At 47.6% G+C, this 19930-nt stretch overlaps 2 protein-coding genes across 2 annotated transcripts in view; one reads left to right on the forward strand and one right to left on the reverse strand.

The window, feature by feature from the left end:
• Nucleotides 1-7350, forward strand: part of HDAC1 (histone deacetylase 1) — a 146885-nt gene extending 139535 nt beyond the window's left edge. Inside the window, exons 13-14 of the mRNA XM_075336155.1 lie at nt 5069-5117; nt 6537-7350. Coding sequence (XP_075192270.1) covers nt 5069-5117; nt 6537-6564 — 77 coding nt within the window. The 3' untranslated portion in view covers nt 6565-7350. The remainder of the gene's footprint in view (nt 1-5068; nt 5118-6536) is intronic.
• A 10173-nt stretch (nt 7351-17523) lies between these two features.
• MARCKSL1 (MARCKS like 1) lies at nt 17524-18728 on the reverse strand. The gene is made up of 2 exons (XM_075334144.1): nt 18572-18728; nt 17524-18342 (listed from the first exon to the last, which is right to left on the reverse strand). Exons 1-2 carry the CDS (start codon nt 18635-18637, stop codon nt 17899-17901), a joined length of 510 nt encoding a protein of 169 aa, XP_075190259.1. The 5' UTR covers nt 18638-18728; the 3' UTR covers nt 17524-17898.
• Between the last annotated feature and the right edge of the window lie 1202 nt (nt 18729-19930).

Raw genomic sequence — 19930 nt, forward strand, 5'->3', positions numbered from 1 at the left:
GACCTCAATCCGCCAGTATCAGAGGAGCAACCCTCTCTGGCAGAAAAGCACCAGTTTACCTTGCCTAAGAGGACAAGGAGTGTGTTCTTTAACCACTCCAGTTTTCAGGCCGCTGTGACCAAGCCTAGGGCCTGTCCTGACAAACGCTTCCCAAAGCGTGGTTCTGATGACAGTTTTCCCTTTCCACCTGAGGTGGTCAAGGAGTGGGCTCATTCACCAAAGGTAGACCCCCCCGGTGTCTAGACTCTCAGCCCGGACTGTTGTATCAGTGGCTGATGGCACCTCTCTTAAGGATTCCACTGACCGCCAGGTTGACCTTCTGGCCAAATCTGTATATGAGGCGGCAGGGGCCTCGTTCTCCCCATCTTTTGCAGCAGTGTGGGCTCTCAAAGCCATCTCTGCTTCTCTAGAGGAGATTCATTCCCTCGCCAGGGAATCTATGCCCGAAATGGTTGCCTTAACTTCCCAAGCTTCCGCTTTTTCATCCTATGCCATGTCTGCCATGCTGGAGGCTTCTCACCGCACTGCGGTGCCTTCGGCTAATTCCCTCGCTATCCGCAGGATCTTGTGGCTTCGAGAGTGGAAGGCAGATGCTTCTTCAAAGAAGTACCTTGCTGGGCTCCCTTTTGCTGGGTCCAGGTTGTTCGGTGAACAACTGGATGAAATTATTAAGGAAACTACTGGCGGGAAGAGTACTTCCATGCCACAAACCAAAACCAGGAAACCTGTCCAGGGTGGGAACCAGTCGAGGTTTCGTTCCTTTCGTTCCTCCAACTGGTCGTCCTCTAAGCCCTCTGCCTCGTCCACTAACTCAGCCAAGTACCAAAAATCCAACTGGCGCACAAAGGCGCGTCCACAGAAGACCGCAGGAGCTGCTGCCACTAAGGCAGCCTCCTCTTGACTATCTGTCCGCGCCAGCAACGTTTTTAGTCGGTGGCAGGCTCTCCCACTTTGGTGACGCTTGGTTTCAACACGTCTCCGATCAGTGGGTGCGGGATATCATCTCCCACGGCTACAGGATAGAATTCTCTTCCAGCCCGCCAAACAGATTTTTTCTGTCAACTCCCCCCTGTTCCAAGGCTGCCGCCTTCGCTCAGGCCGTGGCATCCTTGCAGGCCAACGGAGTAATTGTACCGGTTCCCGCCCAGGAACGGTTCAGAGGTTTCTACTCAAATCTCTTCCTAGTCCCCAAAAAGGACGGTTCCTTCCGGCCCATCCTGGATCTCAAGCTTCTCAACAAGCATGTTCAGGTGCGGCATTTTCGCATGGAATCTCTGCGGTCAGTCATTGCCTCAATGACCCAAGGGGATTTCCTGGCATCCATCGACATCAGACATGCCTATCTGCACGTGCCAATTGCAGTTTCTCACCAGCGTTGGCTACGTTTTGCAATCGGAGAGGAACATTTCCAATTCGTGGCTCTCCCCTTCGGGTTAGCCACAGCCCCTCGGGTATTCACCAAGATCATGGCAGCAGTGATTGCGGTTCTGCACCTCCAGGGGTTGGCAGTGATTTTTTTACCTGGACGACCTTCTAGTCAAGGCTTCATCCAGCGCAGACTGTCAGCGGAGTGTCTCGCTCACTCTCGCCACCCTAGCCCAATTCGGGTGGCTGGTCAATCTTCCCAAATCCACTCTGACTCCGACCCAGAGGCTCACGTACCTAGGGATGCAGTTCGAGACTCTGCCGGCACTTGTGAAGCTGCCCTTGATCCAACAGCAGTCCCTCCAGTTAGCGGTGCGCTCTCTGCTGAGACCCCGCCGTTATTCCATCAGGCACCTGATGCAGGTGCTGGGTCAGATGGTGGCGTCCATGGAGGCTGTTTCCTTGCCCAGTTCCATCTGCGTCCTCTGCAGCTGGACATTCTCCGCTGTTGGGACAAGCATCCTTCCTCCTTGCACAGGTTAGTGGCTCTGTCGCCACAGACCAGGAGCTCTCTTCAGTGGTGGCTTCGGCTCCTCTCTCTGTCTCAAGGACGCTCCTTCCTGGCTCCGTCCTGGGTGATCCTCACCACGGATGCCAGTCTATCCGGCTGGGGAGTGGTTTGTCTCCACCACCAAGCTCAGGGCACTTGGACTCCGTCCGAGTCAGCCCTCTCGATCAATGTGCTGGAAACCAAAGCCGTGCTCCTGGCTCTCCTAGCTTTTCACCACCTATTGGCGGGCAAACACATCCGAGTCCAGTCAGACAACGCGACAGCGGTTGCCTACATCAATCACCAGGGCGGGACACGCAGCCGCCTGGCAATGTTGGAGGTTCAACGCATCCTTCAATGGACGGAGGACTCCAAGTCCACCATATCCGCAGTCCACATCCCAGGCGTGGAAAACTGGGAAGCAGATTATCTCAGCCGTCAAACCGTGGACAGTGGCGAGTGGTCCCTGCATCCGGCAGTGTTTCAGTCAATCTGCCGCAAGTGGGGCACTCCGGACGTGGACCTAATGGCATCCCGTCACAACAACAAGGTTCCGATTTACGTGGCTCGCTCCCACGATCCTCAGGCCTTCGCAGCGGACGCTCTGGTTCAGGACTGGTCCCAGTTTCGTCTGTCCTACGTGTTTCCCCCTCTAGCTCTCTTGCCCAGAGTCCTGCGCAAGATCAGAATGGAGGGCCGTCGGGTCATACTCATTGCTCCGGACTGGCCCAGGCGAGCTTGGTATCCAGACCTGCTCAATCTGTCCGTGGAGATGCCGTGGCACCTTCCGGACCGTCCAGACCTTCTCTCACAAGGTCAGTTTTTCCGCCAGAATTCTGCGGCTCTCAGATTGACGGCGTGGCTCTTGAGTCCTGGATCTTGACGGCTTCTGGTATTCCTCCTGAAGTCATTTCCACTATGACTCGGGTCCGGAAGTCTTCCTCGGCCAAGATCTATCACAGGACTTGGAAAATTTTCCTGTCTTGGTGTCGCTTTTCCGGCCATGCTCCTTGGCCTTTTTCCTTACCGACCCTTCTGTCCTTTCTACAGTCCGGTCTGCAGCTAGGACTGTCCCTCAATTCTCTCAAGGGACAAGTCTCGGCTCTGTCAGTGCTGTTCCAGCGGCGTATCGCCCGGCTGGCTCAGATCCGCACCTTCATGCAGGGCGCGTCTCACATCATTCCGCCTTACCGGCGGCCCTTGGATCCCTGGGACCTCAATTTGGTCCTCACGGCCTTGCAGAAACCCCCCTTTGAGCCTCTTAGGGAGGTTTCCTTGTTTCGTCTTTCACAGAAAGTAGTCTTTCTAGTGGCCATAACTTCCCTCAGGAGAGTCTCTGATTTGGCTGCGCTCTCTTCGGAGTCACCTTTTTTGATTTTCCATCAAGACAAGGTGGTTCTCCGTCCGACTCCGGACTTTCTCCCTAAGGTGGTTTCTCCTTTCCACCTTAACCAAGACATTACCCTGCCTTCCTTTTGTCCGGCTCCTGTTCATCGCTTTGAAAAAGCGTTGCATACTCTGGATCTGGTGCGGGCGCTCCGGATCTATGTGTCTCGCACCGCTGCTCTTAGGCGGTGCACCTCTCTTTTTGTGCTAACCACAGGTCGGCGTAAGGGCCTCTCTGCCTCTAAGCCGACCTTGGCCCATTGGATTAGGTCGACCATTTCCGATGCCTACCAGGGTTCTCGGGTGCCTCCCCCGCCGGGGATCAAGGCACACTCTACCAGAGCTGTCGGTGCCTCTTGGGCTTTCAGGCACCAGGCTACGGCTCAGCAAGTCTGTCAGGCTGCCACTTGGACTAGCCTGCATACCTTTTCGAAGCACTACCAAGTGCATGCTCATACTTCGGCAGATGCGAGCTTGGGCAGACGCATCCTTCAGGCGGCTGTCGCCCATTTGTGAAGTTAGGCTCTGCCTACTTCTCAGTTTTTCTGTTTATTCCCACCCATGGACTGCTTTGAGACGTCCGAATGTCTGGGTCTCCCATAGGAACGATAAAGAAAAAGAGAATTTTGTTTACTTACCGTAAATTCTTTTTCTTATAGTTCCGTATTGGGAGACCCAGCACCCTCCCTGTTGCCTGTTGGCAGTTTCTTGTTCCGCGTGTTATCACCGGCTGTTGTCGTGGACAGAGTCTCCGGTTGCTCCGGTTCTTGCTCTGTTTTTACTTGTGGGTGGCTATTCTCCTTCAGCTTTTGCACTAAACTGGCTAGATCTGGTTCTCCAGGGGGTGTATAGGCTCAGAGGGAGGAGCTACACTTTTTAGTGTAGTACTTTGTGTGTCCTCCGGAGGCAGAAGCTATACACCCAATGTCTGGGTCTCCCAATACGGAACTATTACGGAACTATAAGAAAAAGAATTTACGGTAAGTAAACAAAATTCTCTTTTTTTTTTTTAACCCCTTAGATAAAAGTAAACCTATTCATGTTTGGTGTCTAAGAACTCGCACTTCCATGAGTCATCACATTGTTACATCAATTTTATATAGTGAACACAGCGAATAAAATCTCAAACAATAGTGCAATCACACTTTTTTTTGCAATTTTCCAGCATTGGAATTTTTTTTTTTGCCATTTTCCACTACACTATATGGTAAAACTCATGGTTTCATTTAAAAGTACAGTACGGATTGCTGCTGAATCTGTTCGGACGCATGATTACTAGACATGTGAACATAGGCTAAACTGTCGGCTGAGCCTGCGTATATCCACAGATTTGAGCGACAGATATGTGCCCTTATGACTCCAAAAAACGTGATTCAGCATATATATTGACCAGTCTAGTGTGCACTCACTCAACATTTGCAATATTTATCTGGACGTATCCCTTTGCATACCCCGACTATGAGATTATGTTGGAATATGTCACATATTGAATCCCATATTTTTACAAACCGCGTGAATTCATCCTTATTTGTAGACAATATCTTGGGCTCTCTAATTTGTATGTCATAGTTAAAAAAAAAAAAAATAAATAAAAAAAAATCAGTGTCTGGGTTTCTTTCCACTCAATTTTGGTATAAAGTCATTTACTCTATGAATAGCAGAACACAAAACATCTTGTTGCAATGTAATAGAATGATTTAGAGCTTTCTGGTGTTGGCTCATGTTTGATTTTTATTAGCATTATCACAATGTTTTTCCTTTTTACAGACCTTAAAGAGGACGACAAGCTTAAAGATGACAAGTTGGATGCAAAACGGTAGGAATTACATTTTCTGTAGCATTGGTTGATATATACCAGTTGTAGAGTTCTGGCCTCTAATGGTTACAATTAGAGTTGAATGCCGTACTTTTCGTGCGAGTAGCGAATAGTGCGGAATTCAGGTTACTCTTTACATTGCGAGTTTTTCCCCATTGAGTTGCATTGCACACTCTATTTGGAATTAAGTACGCGAGTATTAGACAGTACTCGTTATGAGTATAGCGAGTCAGTACTCGTTATGAGTATAGCGAGTACAAATAGTTAGGTACTCGCTTAACTCTAGTTACAATAAGGAAATTGGATTTTACTTACCCACCACTGGTCCAGTGCTTGCCATCTGAGGTGAATAATAATAATTCTAATTTTATTCATTTATATAGCGCTATTAATTCCACAGCACTTTACATACATTGGCAACACTGTCCCCATTGGGGCTCACAATCTAGAGTACCTATCAGTATGTCTTTGGAGTGTGGGAGGAAACCCACGCAAACACAGGGAGAACATACAAACTCCTTGCAGATGGTGTCCTTGGTGGGATTTGAACCCAGGACCCCAGCGCTGCAAGACTGCAGTGCTAACCACTGAGCCACCGTGCCGCCCGGTGGAGCTCTATAACCGGAATACCCCTTTTAAAGGTAACCTGACAGGTCCAATATGCACCCAGAACCATGAGCAGTTCTGGGTGTATATTGCTATTCCCTGCCTAACCGTCCCTGTATACACTAGCATAGATATAGAGATCTTTAGAAAAAGTATTTCCAAAGATCTTTTTATCGTATGCTAATGAGCGAGGGGACTAGTTCCCCCTGGCTAGTCAACTCTATTAGCATGTTAGTACGCCCCTGTGGGTGTGCTAACATGCTAATGAATGTGCAGCATCAGAGGATGAACTGACTCTCCTCTCTGCCGCCATCGCATCCAACGCTAGATTTCGGCTGAGTGCGCATGACCCCGGAGGTTCGGTCATGCGTACTACTTCAGATTGAAGGCAGGACACGTACACCCGGTTTCATAGTGCACATGACCAAAACTCCGGGGTCATGCACGCTGAGCCAAAATCCAGCGTCGGGTGGCGGAGAGGTGAGTGAGATCATCCTCTGGCGCTGCACATTCATTAGCATGTTAGCACGTTCACAGGGATGTACTAACATGCTAATAAAGCCGACTGGCAAAGGGAACTAACACCCAGGGGACTAGTCCCCAAACTGATTAGCATACTATAAAAGATCTTTAGAAATACTTTTTTATACAGGGACGGTTAGGCAGGGATTAACAATATGCACCCATAACTGCTTGTGGTTCTGGGTGCATATTCACCTGACAGGTTCCCTTTAATAGTAGCTAACTATACCTTTGCCTAATTTTAGACATTCCAACTAAATACTGACAAATACCCCTTCAATATTTTCACAGGGTAAAAGAAGACACCAAAACGGCCTGATCCTACCTGGTGAAAAGATACATCTGAAGACCAAGAGATCCTTGCGGTCCTACTTTTTTTTTTTTTTTTTTTTTTTTTTTATATATATATATGCCTTGTACAGTGACTCTTACACAATAGACTCACGTGGACTAAATTATTACTCTCCCTCTGGTTGGGGAAGGAGGGAATTCAACCAGACGGAGCCTGCCTTCTTGATTGTTCATGTCTCTGTAGGCATCATTGTGCCGCTTTCTCTGCTGGGGGGTGACTATTTTACCCTAACTCTGCTCTTTTCATGTGAGAAGATGCAGAATGAACCTCTAATTTTTTTTTTATTTTTTACCCTGTGATTTAAAGTATTACTTCTAGTACACCGGTGCCGTATTCTTTGTCTGCACCATCATGGTCGGCTCTCTGATGCTGAAGATGCTTTATTCTTATTCATTGGTAGGGCATGTTCTTCTCCATTGGGGTGAGAGAGGGATAACCCAGTCGTCTTCCAGTTGGGGCTTATGGTATCCTAATGGGAAAGAGACATGCAGGCCTCTGTTCCCATCACTCTTCAGGGATTCCCTGTTGGGGTAATGCTGCTACATCATCCCATGTCAAAGCCTGTTCAGCAGTTATCTGTTACCTCATAGGGGTTGCTATTTGGGTTTCTACATGTAATATTACTCTGGGACTGGAGGGAAGCACAGATGGAGTTCAGCGGGTTTATATATAATTTTTTTTGTGACTGGGTTTTGATTTTATTTTTCTTTTTTTATGGTTAAGTTGTGGAGAACCTTTTTAATAAAACATTATACCACAGACCAGTGTACTTTTACATGTCTTTTTCCATAGGTACATTGAGAGAAAACTCATACCATAGGTTTTTTCTGATAGCAACATTTTTTTTTTTTTTTTTTTTTTTTGTGGTTTGTTACATATACATAAGCTTGACAATTTGCTATGGTCCCTCTTGCTGGTATGATAATTAGACATTCCCCCAGGAAAGTCACAGGATGTATATGCTGAATAACAGTCACATGAATTGATTTAGCTAAAAGCGAAGAATTTCGGAGAAAAAAATACTTTACATATCACTAGATGAAATGGGAAAATACTTTGCATGTTTGTAAGTTATGTTTAAACTGGTTCTATGAACTTCTGAAAGGCCAATTATATTGGCTAAATCCTATCTGTGAACTGTGACTGCAGGCTGGTGCTGTTTGTTTTACCATGTATATATGTGATTATAGTTTGTACATAAGGATCTGTCAATGGTGCCATCCCACATAGACCTTACATACAGAAATGTGGATTGGACAAGTTGGCTCATTTTTAGTTCAATCTTTGATACTGCAGGCATTCAGTGCCAGTCTCATTTTAAGGGCAGGGCCATAGATTCTCTTATCTGAGAGAATAGGGTCAATTATGCAAATGACACTCTGATCAGACTCTGATCAGAGTGTCTGCATAGTGTCATCCAATTCTCTTAAGGGCACACTGATGAGATGATGGAAAACACAATTTCTCCATTTTCTCAGTTCTGTGTGTCTGGAAATCAGACTGCACTCAGATGTCATCCAAGTGCAGTCCGATGTTTTTTATGAACTCATTGACTACATCGCCAAGTGCAATTCTGTTGTCGGATCAAACTCTGACAAGGAGCGGTGGGTGTTTTGTTTTTGATTTTCCTTGGACACACTGTCTGAGGGAAAAACAAACGGACACGAGTAGTCCTCCATCAACTAACCTTGGTTCAAGCGTGATCTGATGTTTTGTCAGATTATTTATTATTCTAACGCCATTTATTCCATGGATCTGTACATGTGAAAAGGGTAATACATAGTAGGGACAAGTACAAAAATTATGAGCAATACAAGGCACAAACAGGTACAAAAGGAGAGAGAGGACCCTGCCCACCAGGGCTCACAGTCTACAGAGGATGGGTGACGGTAGATCTCACTCACTGAAAATATGACCATCTGCCCCGGCCCCTAAAGCAGGCTTTACACGCTACGATATATCTAACTTGATGTCGGTGGGGTCACGTCGTAAGTGATGCACATCCGGCATCGTTAGTGATATCGTAGCGTGTGACAGCTATGAACGAGCAGAAATACTCACCTTTTCGTTCATCGCTGACACGTCGCTCATTTTCTAAAAATCGAATGTCCAGTTGTTCAATGTTCCCGAGGCAGCACACATCGCTCCGTGTGACACCCCGGGAACGATGAACACAGCTTACCTGCGTCCTGCCGGCAATGCTGAAGGAAGGAGGTGGGCGGGATGTTTACGTCCCGCTAATCTCCGCTTCTATTGGGCGGTCGCTGTGACGCCGAATGGCCCTCCCCCTTCAGGAAGTGTATATTCGCTGCCCACAGCGAGGTCGTTTGAAAGGTAAGTACGTGTGACGGGGGTTACAACATTGTGCGACACGGGCAACAAATTGCCTGTGCCGCACAATTGATGGGGGCGGGTGCGATTGCACGACAAATTGCAACGTGTAAAGCAGCCTTTAGTCTTCAGCTACAGCTCATTGCTAACTCAATCAGTCTCTTTGCTCCAATCTTTCTAGGATGGTATTTTAAAGCACCATTAATTCCAGGGTGCTGTACATATGAAGAGGATCTGCATGTTTCTGATCTATGCAGATTTTGCAGCATAAAGTTAACTATGTGTAACTAAGTGTAACTGTCCTACTCATCTGAAACAACCCCATTCAGATTAATAGGACAGATTTTCGGTCTCAGAAATTTCTCCAAAGAAATCTGCAGTGTAAAAAAAAAAAAAAATTCCACATCTATCTTTCCTAGTTCACAGCTTTTATATGCCTTTGAGTATGTCCAGTTCTGGTCAGTAGCCCCACGGCCAGTCCGTGCATCGCTGTCCATGTACAAACCATGAATAAAGGATGTGTAAATCTGAATTCAGACAGACTATGGACCACAAGCTTTAGGCCGGAGTCACACTTGCTATTAACTCGCACGAGTGCAATGCGAGAAAATCTCCCATTGCACTCGGATCAATGTTAAAGGGAACTGTCATCAGAAATTTAGCTTGAAACCTAAACGTTTCACCCTCTGCAGCTGCTGGGCTGCATTCTAGCAATGTTCCTGTTTATGTGCCCCCTTTCTGACCAAAATAAAGACTTTATAAAGTGGTACCTTTTTTGTATTGAAATCTTGATAATGGTAGACGGGGGCGGGCTCTCTGGTGGCCGTTAGTCTGCCTCCTGTCGCTTTAGGCCATCACCCATCTCTCCATTCCATACTTCAGGACGCCGCCCACTGTGCCCGAGGTGCCGCGCACGCCAGGACTGCTGGTCACGTGTGTCGCAGGCACGAGATTATGGGCGGCGCTGTGATTGCATCGCAAGTGCCCGCCCATCATCTCGTGTCCGCCCTTTCCCCTCTGCCTCCAGCGTTCCGCGCAAGCGCTGGCCAGATGACCCGACGTCACCTCTCGTAACCGGTGGTGTCCTGCTCCGCTCCTCCCATCTATTTCCTGCTGCATGGTGAGATGGGAAAGAGGTGACGTCGAGTCATCTGGCCAGCGCTTGCGCAGAACGCTGGTGACAGAGGGGAGAGCGTGACCATGAGATGATGGGCGGGCACTTGCGATGCAATCTCAGCGCCGCCCATAACCTCGTGCCTGCGCACACGTGACCAGTGGTCCTCGCGTGCGCAGCACCTCGGGCGCAGTGGGCGGCGTCCTGAGATATGAAATGGAGCGATGGGGGACGGCCTAAAGCGACAGGAGGCAGACTAACGGCCACGAGAGAGCCCGCCCCGTGTACCATTATCAAGATTTCAATACAAAAAGGTACCACTTTATAAAGTCTTTATTTTGGTCAGAAAGGGGGCACAAGAACAACAGGAACATAGCTAGAAGGCAGCCCAGGAGCTGAGGAGGGGGAAACTTTTAGGTTTCAAGCTAAAGTTCTGATGACCCTTTAATCAATGAGGCAGCTCCGATCTGCTATTTTTTTTTTCTCACTCCAAATTGGACTGAGGAAAAAAATCGCAGCATGCTGCGTTTTGGTGAGTTTCTCGCGCGAGTTTCTTCAATGTAAGTCTATGGGTGCGTGAAATATACGGATTGCACACCATTCTTGTGACATCCGTTTTTCTCAATAGATTTCTATTATGTAGTAGAGAACAACGTAAATGCTCCTGTACATAACAGTACATGAGTAGCTGCTGCTGAGGAAAAAACTGACAGCACACTGATGAAATGTGAGAATAAATCGTCCTCCTTTCTGGCATGAGAATCGGACCGATTTTACACTCGCAAGTGTGACTCCAGCCTTAGATCTGCCAACCTGAATGTAATATCCACATATATACCGCTTTGACGCCAAGTTCTGGTCAGGAGACCTATTGGCAGTCCGTTCATCATATTCTGTACATGGAAGTCTGAATTACCCTGAAGACCAAATTGACCAGTACAGTTTTCTAATCTTTTATTATAGTTTTTACTGTGTCCGCGATCAGATTTTCATCTATTTTGATCAGTGTCAGTTTTTGTCATTTGTGTCTTTCAGTTTTGATTATAAAAAAAACTGTTTGATGGAGATTTCCCAAGTTTCTCGTAACAGTCACTGAAAAATGGACATCACACCGCTTTGTTTTTATTTTTATTTTACAGACTCTTCTCACTTGAAACAGACCAAAATAGACCATGTGATTAGCCCCATAGAATATAACATCAGTGTGCTGGCAATGGAATGACGTGTGAATGATCCCTTAGGCTGTGTTCACATACTGAAAGCTACAGCACTTCTCAGCCTCTGTGGTCTTTACTCCTTTACAGTCTCCTTATTTTGTAGAAATACAGATTCACAGGTGATTGAGAGTAGTAGTAAAGACTTTAGGCAGTGTTGATACAATTAGCCCATGATAATTTGCATACCATATACAAACTATAGTTTAAATGTTAGTTTCTCAAATTTTCTTTTCTTTGGAAACCTAAGCAAATCGCAGCACTAAATGTCATCTGATTCTCTTCACACACTGGTGTAACATTTGCCTCTCAGATAAGTGGTAACACACTGATCTGTTAATCTCATTAAAGGGACTTGGAGCTGCACCCCAGTAGTAACTATCAGCATATGTGTATTTGGGAGACTATGAAATGAATCACGCCTGGACCCGAGCCAGTGCTGACATAATCTGGCAGAAGTGGCTCGGAGCAGAATACAATATAAAATGATGAACCTCTCATGGGAGGTTAGGGTTCAGTACTGTAAATATAGGGCTGAGTATTAAACTTGTGAAGGTAAAGGGCAAATTCCTAACCCCCAAAATGGTCTGTAATTTGTACATTCTAAGGGTACGTTCACACTGTAGTATATGGCAGTATTTTGTATCCGTTATTGTAAGCTAAAAAGAGAGAGGATCTTGCAGAGCAACAGTGCAGTGGTAATAGTGACACGTTTTCAGAGCTTTAGGCTATGTGCCCACGGGAGATTAAACCTGCGGAAAACCACGGATTTTCTGGATTTTCCAGATAAATTTGCAGGTTTCAGCATGCACAGACACTCCCCCATGTTATCCTATGGGACATGGGGAGTGCTGTGTCCATGCTGCGGAATGTGCGGCTGTGTCAATGCTGCGGATGTCCCGCAGCCGCATGTAATTGCATGTCAATTATTTCTGCGGAAATCCTGGCTGTCCACTATGGAGATAGGGCCTGGACTTCCGCAGGTAAGCCGCATGAATGTCCGCAGGTTTACCGCAGCAAAAAATAGCTGCGGAATCCAGCGAGCAGCTGCGGGAAACCTGCGGCCGTACCTGCGGACATATCCGCAGGTACAAACTCCCGTGGGCGCACAACCGCAGGTACAAACTCCCGTGGGCGCACAACCGCAGGTACAAACTCCCGTGGGCGCACAACCGCAGGTACAAACGCCCGTGGGCGCACAACCGCAGGTACAAACGCCCGTGGGCGCACAACCGCAGGTACAAACTCCCGTGGGCGCACAACCGCAGGTACAAACTCCCGTGGGCGCACAACCGCAGGTACAAACTCCCGTGGGCGCACAACCGCAGGTACAAACTCCTGTGGGCACATAGCCTTAGACCCATATCTGGTTTTGACTTGGATACTAAAGTTAACTCACTAAGGTAAAATACACCCATGTAAAAGTGGCCTTTAATGGGTGTGCTCTAATGATGAGTGAGTTTCAAAATACTCGGATTCGTGATACTCAGAACAAGTACTGTCTAATACTCGTGTATTCATTCCAAATAGTGTGTGCCATGCAAGTCAATGGGGAATACTCGCAATGTAACGAGTAACCCGAATGCCGTTCCATTCGCTACTCGCGTGAATAGTGCGGCATTTGGGTTACTCGTTACATTGAGAGTATTCCCCATTGGCTTGCATTGCACACACTATTTGGAATGCATACGTGAGTATTAGACAGTACTCGTTATGAGTATTGTGAATCTGAGTATTTTGAAACTTGCTCATCATTAGTGTGCTCCTCCTTTATTCAAGAGCACAGGTTGGAGTCTGTGTGCTTCTGAAGATTGACAGTTTGGACAATAGCCGGAGTCCTGCCGCTGGTCTGAAAGGTAGGCTTTCCCACCCTACAAGCAGAGGCAACTTAGCCTTTACGGCATCAAAGGAACACCGCGGTACTGAAGCAAGGCGGGGCACTGCCAAAGACCATGCTCCTTGTCTAGGAAACCGGCCCCCATTAATACACTGCAGAGGTGGCAAATCCCTCTGTTCTTGAGAAGGGAGAGGATATCTTAAGGGATAACTTTTAAAGTGTTGGGTTTTTTTTGTTTTTACTTACAAGCACTTTGATAAGGAATCTTTCATCTGGTTTTTGCCACCTATTCTGAGGGCAGCATAACGTAGGGGCAGAGATCCTGATTCTAGTGATGTGCAATTTTGGTAAAATCACTGATTAACCAGCAGTAGATTATCATTAGAGGACTACTTTGCCTGCTGCCACATGCAAGAGCCATAAGAATCCAAGCACCCCTCTACTCACTCATACGGAAATGCAGCTCCAGAAAATCCAAAACTACTCACGCAGAGTTCCAGAGCAACAGCTTGTGCATGAAGCAATAATTGCCAATGATTGTTATTATGCCTCCATGCACAGGCTGAAACATTGCTTTGGAACACTGGGTGAGTTATTTTGGATTTTCTGGAACTGTATTTTAGTATTTGAGCGAGTAGAGGGGTGCTTGGATCCTTATGGTTCTTGGATGTGTCACCTGTGAAACAATGACCACAATGCACAGGCTTGCTTCACTGAGGTGTTCAGGTAACTAGGGAGAGCCATTCACAGTGTCTGAATGGCTCTAACTAGGGTTCAAACAAAGTTTTTGAGTTTAGTGTGACCATAAAAAAAAATAAGCCCTTCTCCACCCCCACCAATGCGCCCTTTATGGCTCTTATGTGTGCAGAGAGCCAAACTGCCCAATCATTAACGCCCATTACACTGGTTTCTCAATGAGGGTGTCTGACCTGCTTGAGTAACTCTAACCTATGCCTGAAATGTAAGTAAAATGCTTGCACAATAGTTTTTAATCTAAGAAGTTGATCATATTTCTTCTCTATGGAAGTCTTATATGGGGATGCAAGGCTGCGTGCCCACAGCGTTTTGGAAGCAGTGTGCTTTGCTTCAGCTGTGTTGTACAGTACAAGGACAGTGGATGGGATTTCTAGAAATCCCATGCCCACTGTACTTGTTTTTCTGCAGTCACAAGTGTTCTCTATAGGGAGAACACAAGCAAGAGACCGCAGCACCCTGAACCCTGATCGTGGGTACAGGCAGCTGCGGTCTCCTGCAAAGGAGACTCGGGACCCAGTGAGTCCTGATCATGTGCATGTGTCCTTAGGGATTTTTCCCCCACAGATGTAGTATTTAATGATTGTTGTACGTATACCCTCTTTCACTTGTAAAGCGCCATGGAATAAATGGCGCTATAATAATAAATAATAATAATAATAATAACCTGTTGTTGCACACTTACTGCTTTGAATAAGAGCTTGGTGTTAATTAATGCAGTTATTGATGAACTGTATTTCTGTTGATGCAGTGTGTGTATATGTATAGGTGCGCAGTGAATCGTTAATATTTTTTCTTGCCTGTAAGAAGTCATGTTCTGTGCCAGTACAAGCTGCCCGGAGTTGAACAGCTGTGGCATGTATTCCCAAATTGAGCTGCTGGGGGTAGTGTCTAAACCAAAAGGCAAAAAGATGATTGTACCTAGTAAAGTATTTCCTAATTATGTAGATTGGATATTAGATGTGCATACATGACAATATTCAATGAACAGAGGTAGGCACTCTGCTAATGTGGGAGCAGCCTTCAGCTATACACATGGAGTCTATACAGCATTGTATTAAGTCATGAATATTGCCTTGGAAAGTGAGCCTTTATTGCAAGAAGCTCAAGACAAGTCTTAAGCTGGTGTCACACTAAACGACAGCGACAACGACGTCGCTGTTACGTCACCATTTTCGGTGACGTAACAGCGACCTTGTAAGTCGCTGTTATGATCGCTGCTTAGCTGTCAAACACAGCAGAAGCAGCGATCATAAGGTCGCTGTGCTACATGTTCAGAGAGCAGGGAGCCGCGCTTAGCGCTGGCTCCTTGCTCTCCTGCAGCACACATCGGGTTAATTAACCCGATGTGTGCTGCAGCTACATGTCACAGTTCAGAGAGCAGGGAGCCGCGCTTAGCGCTGGCTCCTTGCTCTCCTGCAGCACACATCGGGTTAATTAACCCGATGTGTGCTGCAGCTACATGTCACAGTTCAGAGAGCAGGGAGCCGCGCACACTGCTTAGCGCTGGCTCCTTGCTCTCCTTGCTACAGTATGCATCGGGTTAATTACCCGATGCATACTGCAGCCACATGTCACAGTGCAGGAGCCGGCACTGGCAGCAAGAGCGGAGGCTGGTAACCAGCGTAAACATCGGGTAACCAGGGAAAGGTCTTCCCTTGGTTACCCGATGTTTACGCTGGTTACAGCTTACCGCAGCTGCCAGTGCCGGCTCCTGCTCGCTTCATTTCGTCGCTCTCTCGCTGTCACACACAGCGATGTGTGTGTCACAGCGGGAGAGTGACGACCAAAAAATGAAGCTGGACATTCAGCAACGACCGGCGACCTCACAGCAGGGGCCAGGTCGTTGCTGGATGTCACACACAGCGACAGCGACGGGACGTCGCTGCAACGTCACAGAAAATGGTGACGTAGCAGCGACGTCGTTGTCGTCGTCGTTATGTGTGACACCAGCTTTAGGCTTTGTTCACACAGTTTTTTGCCATCCGGCATGTGCCTGATGCAATGGATCCGGTGCAGAATATGCAAAAACTGATGCACCGTATTTTTTGACTGACCTGGTATACTAGATCCGGCACATCCGTTTTTGCATCCATTTTTTTTACAATAAATTGGAGCATGGCTCAGTTTAAAAAAAAAAAAAAAAAATCTGGCGTCCATATGCTTTAATTTTAAAATCACGCCGTATTACCTGCGATTTTTTTTTTTTTTTCCTTCAGAGACAAACGTTCAATGAGACGCTCCATCCGGCCGCCGCATTGAGTAATTACGATGGATCTGTCAAAAGCCAGATGCAACGCAAGGCCATCCGGCGCCAATACAAATCAATGGGGATAAAACTAATCCGGTGCCGGATCAGGTTTTTTTTCCCCTGATTGATAAAAACTGGTGTGAACGTAGCCTTAACTGTTCCAAGTTGGCTAACATTGATCTGGCGCAGGCTGTGGTTTGTGCCAGCAGGCTTACACTTGGGTAGCACTGTGCATACTCACATTTCAATGTGTTCACACTTACATATGAATAGGTGAAATGTTAAGCTTACTGTTTGATGTCAACACTAAATTTCCTTATGGCACCAAGCTCCTTGTGAGAAAAGTAATACAAATTTTCTGTTTAGTCAAGAAACTCTGCTTTATATTAGCCATTGTATGAAGCTTGTGGGGTGTGGATACTTTACATTAATACTATACAGAACACATTACTTTAAGAGGGGGTGTTTACCACCAACCATCCCCTGCTTAAATAACTTTACAATCCTATTTACATAAACAGGATTCTCACCTCAGGTCATGGGTTGGTTGTAGGATTTAGTTTCACCAGAGCAAATAACGAAGATCTGTGACATCACATGCCCTGCCAGGAGTGGCATTATCACTGGCACTGCATGTGCTTTCACCCATTTTAAATGAAGCCTTAAAGTTGGGCTGTTAGTAGAGTGACCCCTTTAAAGGCAAAAGGGTGCCAAGTTCTTTCAGTGCTGTGGTTTGATCATACCTAGCAATGCATGTGCACTACAGTGCACTGTACTGGTAACACGCAGCTGAATGCTCAGATGGGTATGACTCAAGTAGAGTATAATGGAAGCCAATGGGTAACTGGCATTTTTTCCCCTGGAGAAAAAACAAAAACTAGCATCCCCTAATGAAATCCATTATACTCAAATAGCAAATGCTCATTTTAAGCACGGCAATGCCCACTTATAACTTACACAGCTTTTAGAAAAAAGGCACCCTAATCAAAGTGTCCTCATCACAAAAGTGTTAAAAATGGAGATTAAAGACCTGCCAAAAGGTAGCATAAGCCACAGACACCATTGTGTCTCCCATACAATAAGCAATTTGATGCCTTGAAGATGTTAAGCACAATCTTAGGACCTCCTAGACAATGGCCATGTATGAGCATCTCCATTTTGGGTGGGGTACCTCCAGCTCACAGAATGAGAAGTGCAGATGTGAGGGGGACCCATTTTGTATGTTCCTATGGAGCAAGTGTACCACTAAGTGAGATCCTAGCCTGCCCTGGGGAAGATATCCAGGGTGAACAGGCAAACAAAATGGCAGATAACAGGGAGCAATAGATTGCATGCAATAGGCCAATTACACCCCCCACCCACCATGGTGACCTTTAAGTTTAAGCAAGCAGAAGGCAATGGTAAAATAAGATGACTGACACTGAGGTAAAGGGGATTAGAATTTATTTTTTAAAATATATCACAATGAAAAAAAAAATATAACACAACTGAAGGAATTTAGAAAAGTCACCACAGAACTAGACCATAAAAAAGTATTTACAGAAATGCACACTCTGGTGACAGTCACAGCAGAGCACTCACAGCTCACATCCTGGGAGAGGCCTCTGCACAGGGCACCTCAGGGGGCAGCTCGGTGCCCACAATCCAGCTACATATACTGCCCCATGATTGTCAGTGGTGGAGGGTGGCACAGCGCCTCAGCAGGACATGAGGAACACCTAATGAGGGCAGTGATTACCATGGAGGGTCTCAAGACCCAGGGCTGTGGTGAATGACGGGTGGAAGAAGTCTCTGAGGGCGGCTACTCCTGGGGCTCGGGGGGCGTCTCCGTACTGGACTCTGCGGGGGTCTGCTCTGGAGGGGCCACTGCGGGCTCCTCATTGGCGGCTGCTGTGGGCACGGGGGTCTCCTCGGGCTCACTAGACTCCACAGGCTTGCTGGGCTCCTCTTCTGGCTGGGGGGCAGCCGCCTCCTCCCCAGCAGGGGGCGCCTCTGCAGCTGCCGCCTCCTTTTTAGTCTTCCTGAACGGCAGCTTGATGTTCTTCTTGAAGGAGAAGATCTTCTTCTTGGCCGCCTTTCCGGGGGGCTCCTCGGGCTTCGCCTCCTCGGTAGTTGGTGGGGCTTGCTCGATCGTTTCTCCGGCTCCCGCCTCCTCGGTGACCGGCTCTGCAGAGCCATTGGCAGCGGCGGCATCCCCGTTAGTTTTTGGGAGCGTATCACCGTTAGTCTTCACGTGACCATTTTCCTGCAATAAATAAAACATGTGGATGAGGATTTAGCATTAACCAGACTCACCCCTCATTACTGCATCAATCCCTGGAAGCCCCCAGTTTCCCAGATGATCGATCCCAGTCAGCTGCACATATAGCCACACCCCTATACAGAGCCCTACAGCATAGCGGGGCATCCTGAAAGCCACCCGAGCCCCATTATCATCAGCCGGCATTATCCCCACAGCACACAATGGCTCGTACCTGTTGCTCCGCAGTCTTGCTAGCGGCGGTGTCGGCACTCTGGCTCTTGGACTCGGTGCTGCCCATGTCTGCTCAATGCTATCCAGCCGTACGGTATAAAGCACACAGCTGCGCTCACACAGACCCCTCCGTATCCGCCTCACGATTTGAGCTCTTAGCCCTCCCTCTCTTTTTATATAGCTGTTCGGGGGCCCGTTTTAGCCAATCAGAATGCTGCAATTCGCAATGGAAGGGCGGGTTGAGCCAATCAGAAGGAGGAGGTTGGTGAGGGCGAGGTCCTGGTGGAGCGCTCAGGGCAGGGGTAACGTGATTTGGGGTAAATGATTGGGAAGTAGTGTCCCTTCTATAGGGGAAAATGGAGAGGAGGGTTCTGGCTGGCGAGTGGCCGCAGGATTAGGCGAGCGGGACTGGCATTGTATTCAGAGGGAGGGCTAAATGGCGGCACATTGAGACACAGTCAAGGGGCTGTGGGCTTGGATGGAACCCAAGATGGTGACAGAAAGATCAGTTAAAAATACATATAAAAAACCTGGAAGAAATATCAACTTTGATTTAAAGCGATGCTGTGAGATAAGTGCTTGTGAGGGAAAGTTCCCATGAGTGTTGACGTGAAGGAGGAATGTTTGTGCATGTAGCACACATGAAAGTGATGACACATGGAGATCTGTGGCCAGATAGCCCAGCTCCTCATCATTCTCAGCAAGATGGGAGGGGAGACCAAAAGCCACATTCCTGGGGTTAGCATCTGAAGACGAGATGCATTCCTCCATGGTGGATACTTCCTGTCACTTCTGTCTGTGGGCTAGATTCCCAGGAGCAGGATCTGAGCTCAGGGGTCATCTACAATGCCCTGTGGTGCCACAGCTCCCCTCTCTGTGGGCTAGAGATTAGGGGTCATCTACAATGCCCCTCTGGTGCCACAGCGCCACAGTCTGTGGGCTAGATTCCCAGGAGCAGGATCTGAGCTCAGGGCTCATCTACAATGCCCTGTGGTGCCATAGCTCCCCTCTCTGTGGGCTAGAGACTAGGGGTCATCTACAATGCCCCTCTGGTGCCACAGCTCCACAGTCTGTGGGCTAGATTCCCAGGAGCAGGATCTGAGCTCAGGGGTCATCTACAATGCCCTGTGGTGCCATAGCTCCCCTCTCTGTGGGCTAGAGATTAGGGGTCATCTACAATGCCCCTCTGGTGCCACAGCTCCACAGTCTGTGGGCTAGATTCCCAGGAGCAGGATCTGAGCTCAGGGGTCATCTACAATGCCCTGTGGTGCCATAGCTCCCCTCTCTGTGGGCTAGAGATTAAGGGTCATCTACAATGCCCTTCTGGTGCCACAGCTCCACAGTCTGTGGGCTAGATTCC

This window comes from Anomaloglossus baeobatrachus, chromosome 2, assembly GCF_048569485.1.
Source record: "Anomaloglossus baeobatrachus isolate aAnoBae1 chromosome 2, aAnoBae1.hap1, whole genome shotgun sequence".
Lineage (NCBI taxonomy): Eukaryota > Metazoa > Chordata > Amphibia > Anura > Aromobatidae > Anomaloglossus > Anomaloglossus baeobatrachus.

Coding starts and splice junctions, on each gene's coding strand:
- MARCKSL1 (XM_075334144.1), bottom strand. CDS start 18,637: ATGGGCAGCACCGAGTCCAAGAGCCAGAGTGCCGACACCGCCGCTAGC. Junction 18,343..18,571: donor GCAAGACTGCGGAGCAACAG/GTACGAGCCATT, acceptor TATTTATTGCAG/GAAAATGGTCACGTGAAGAC.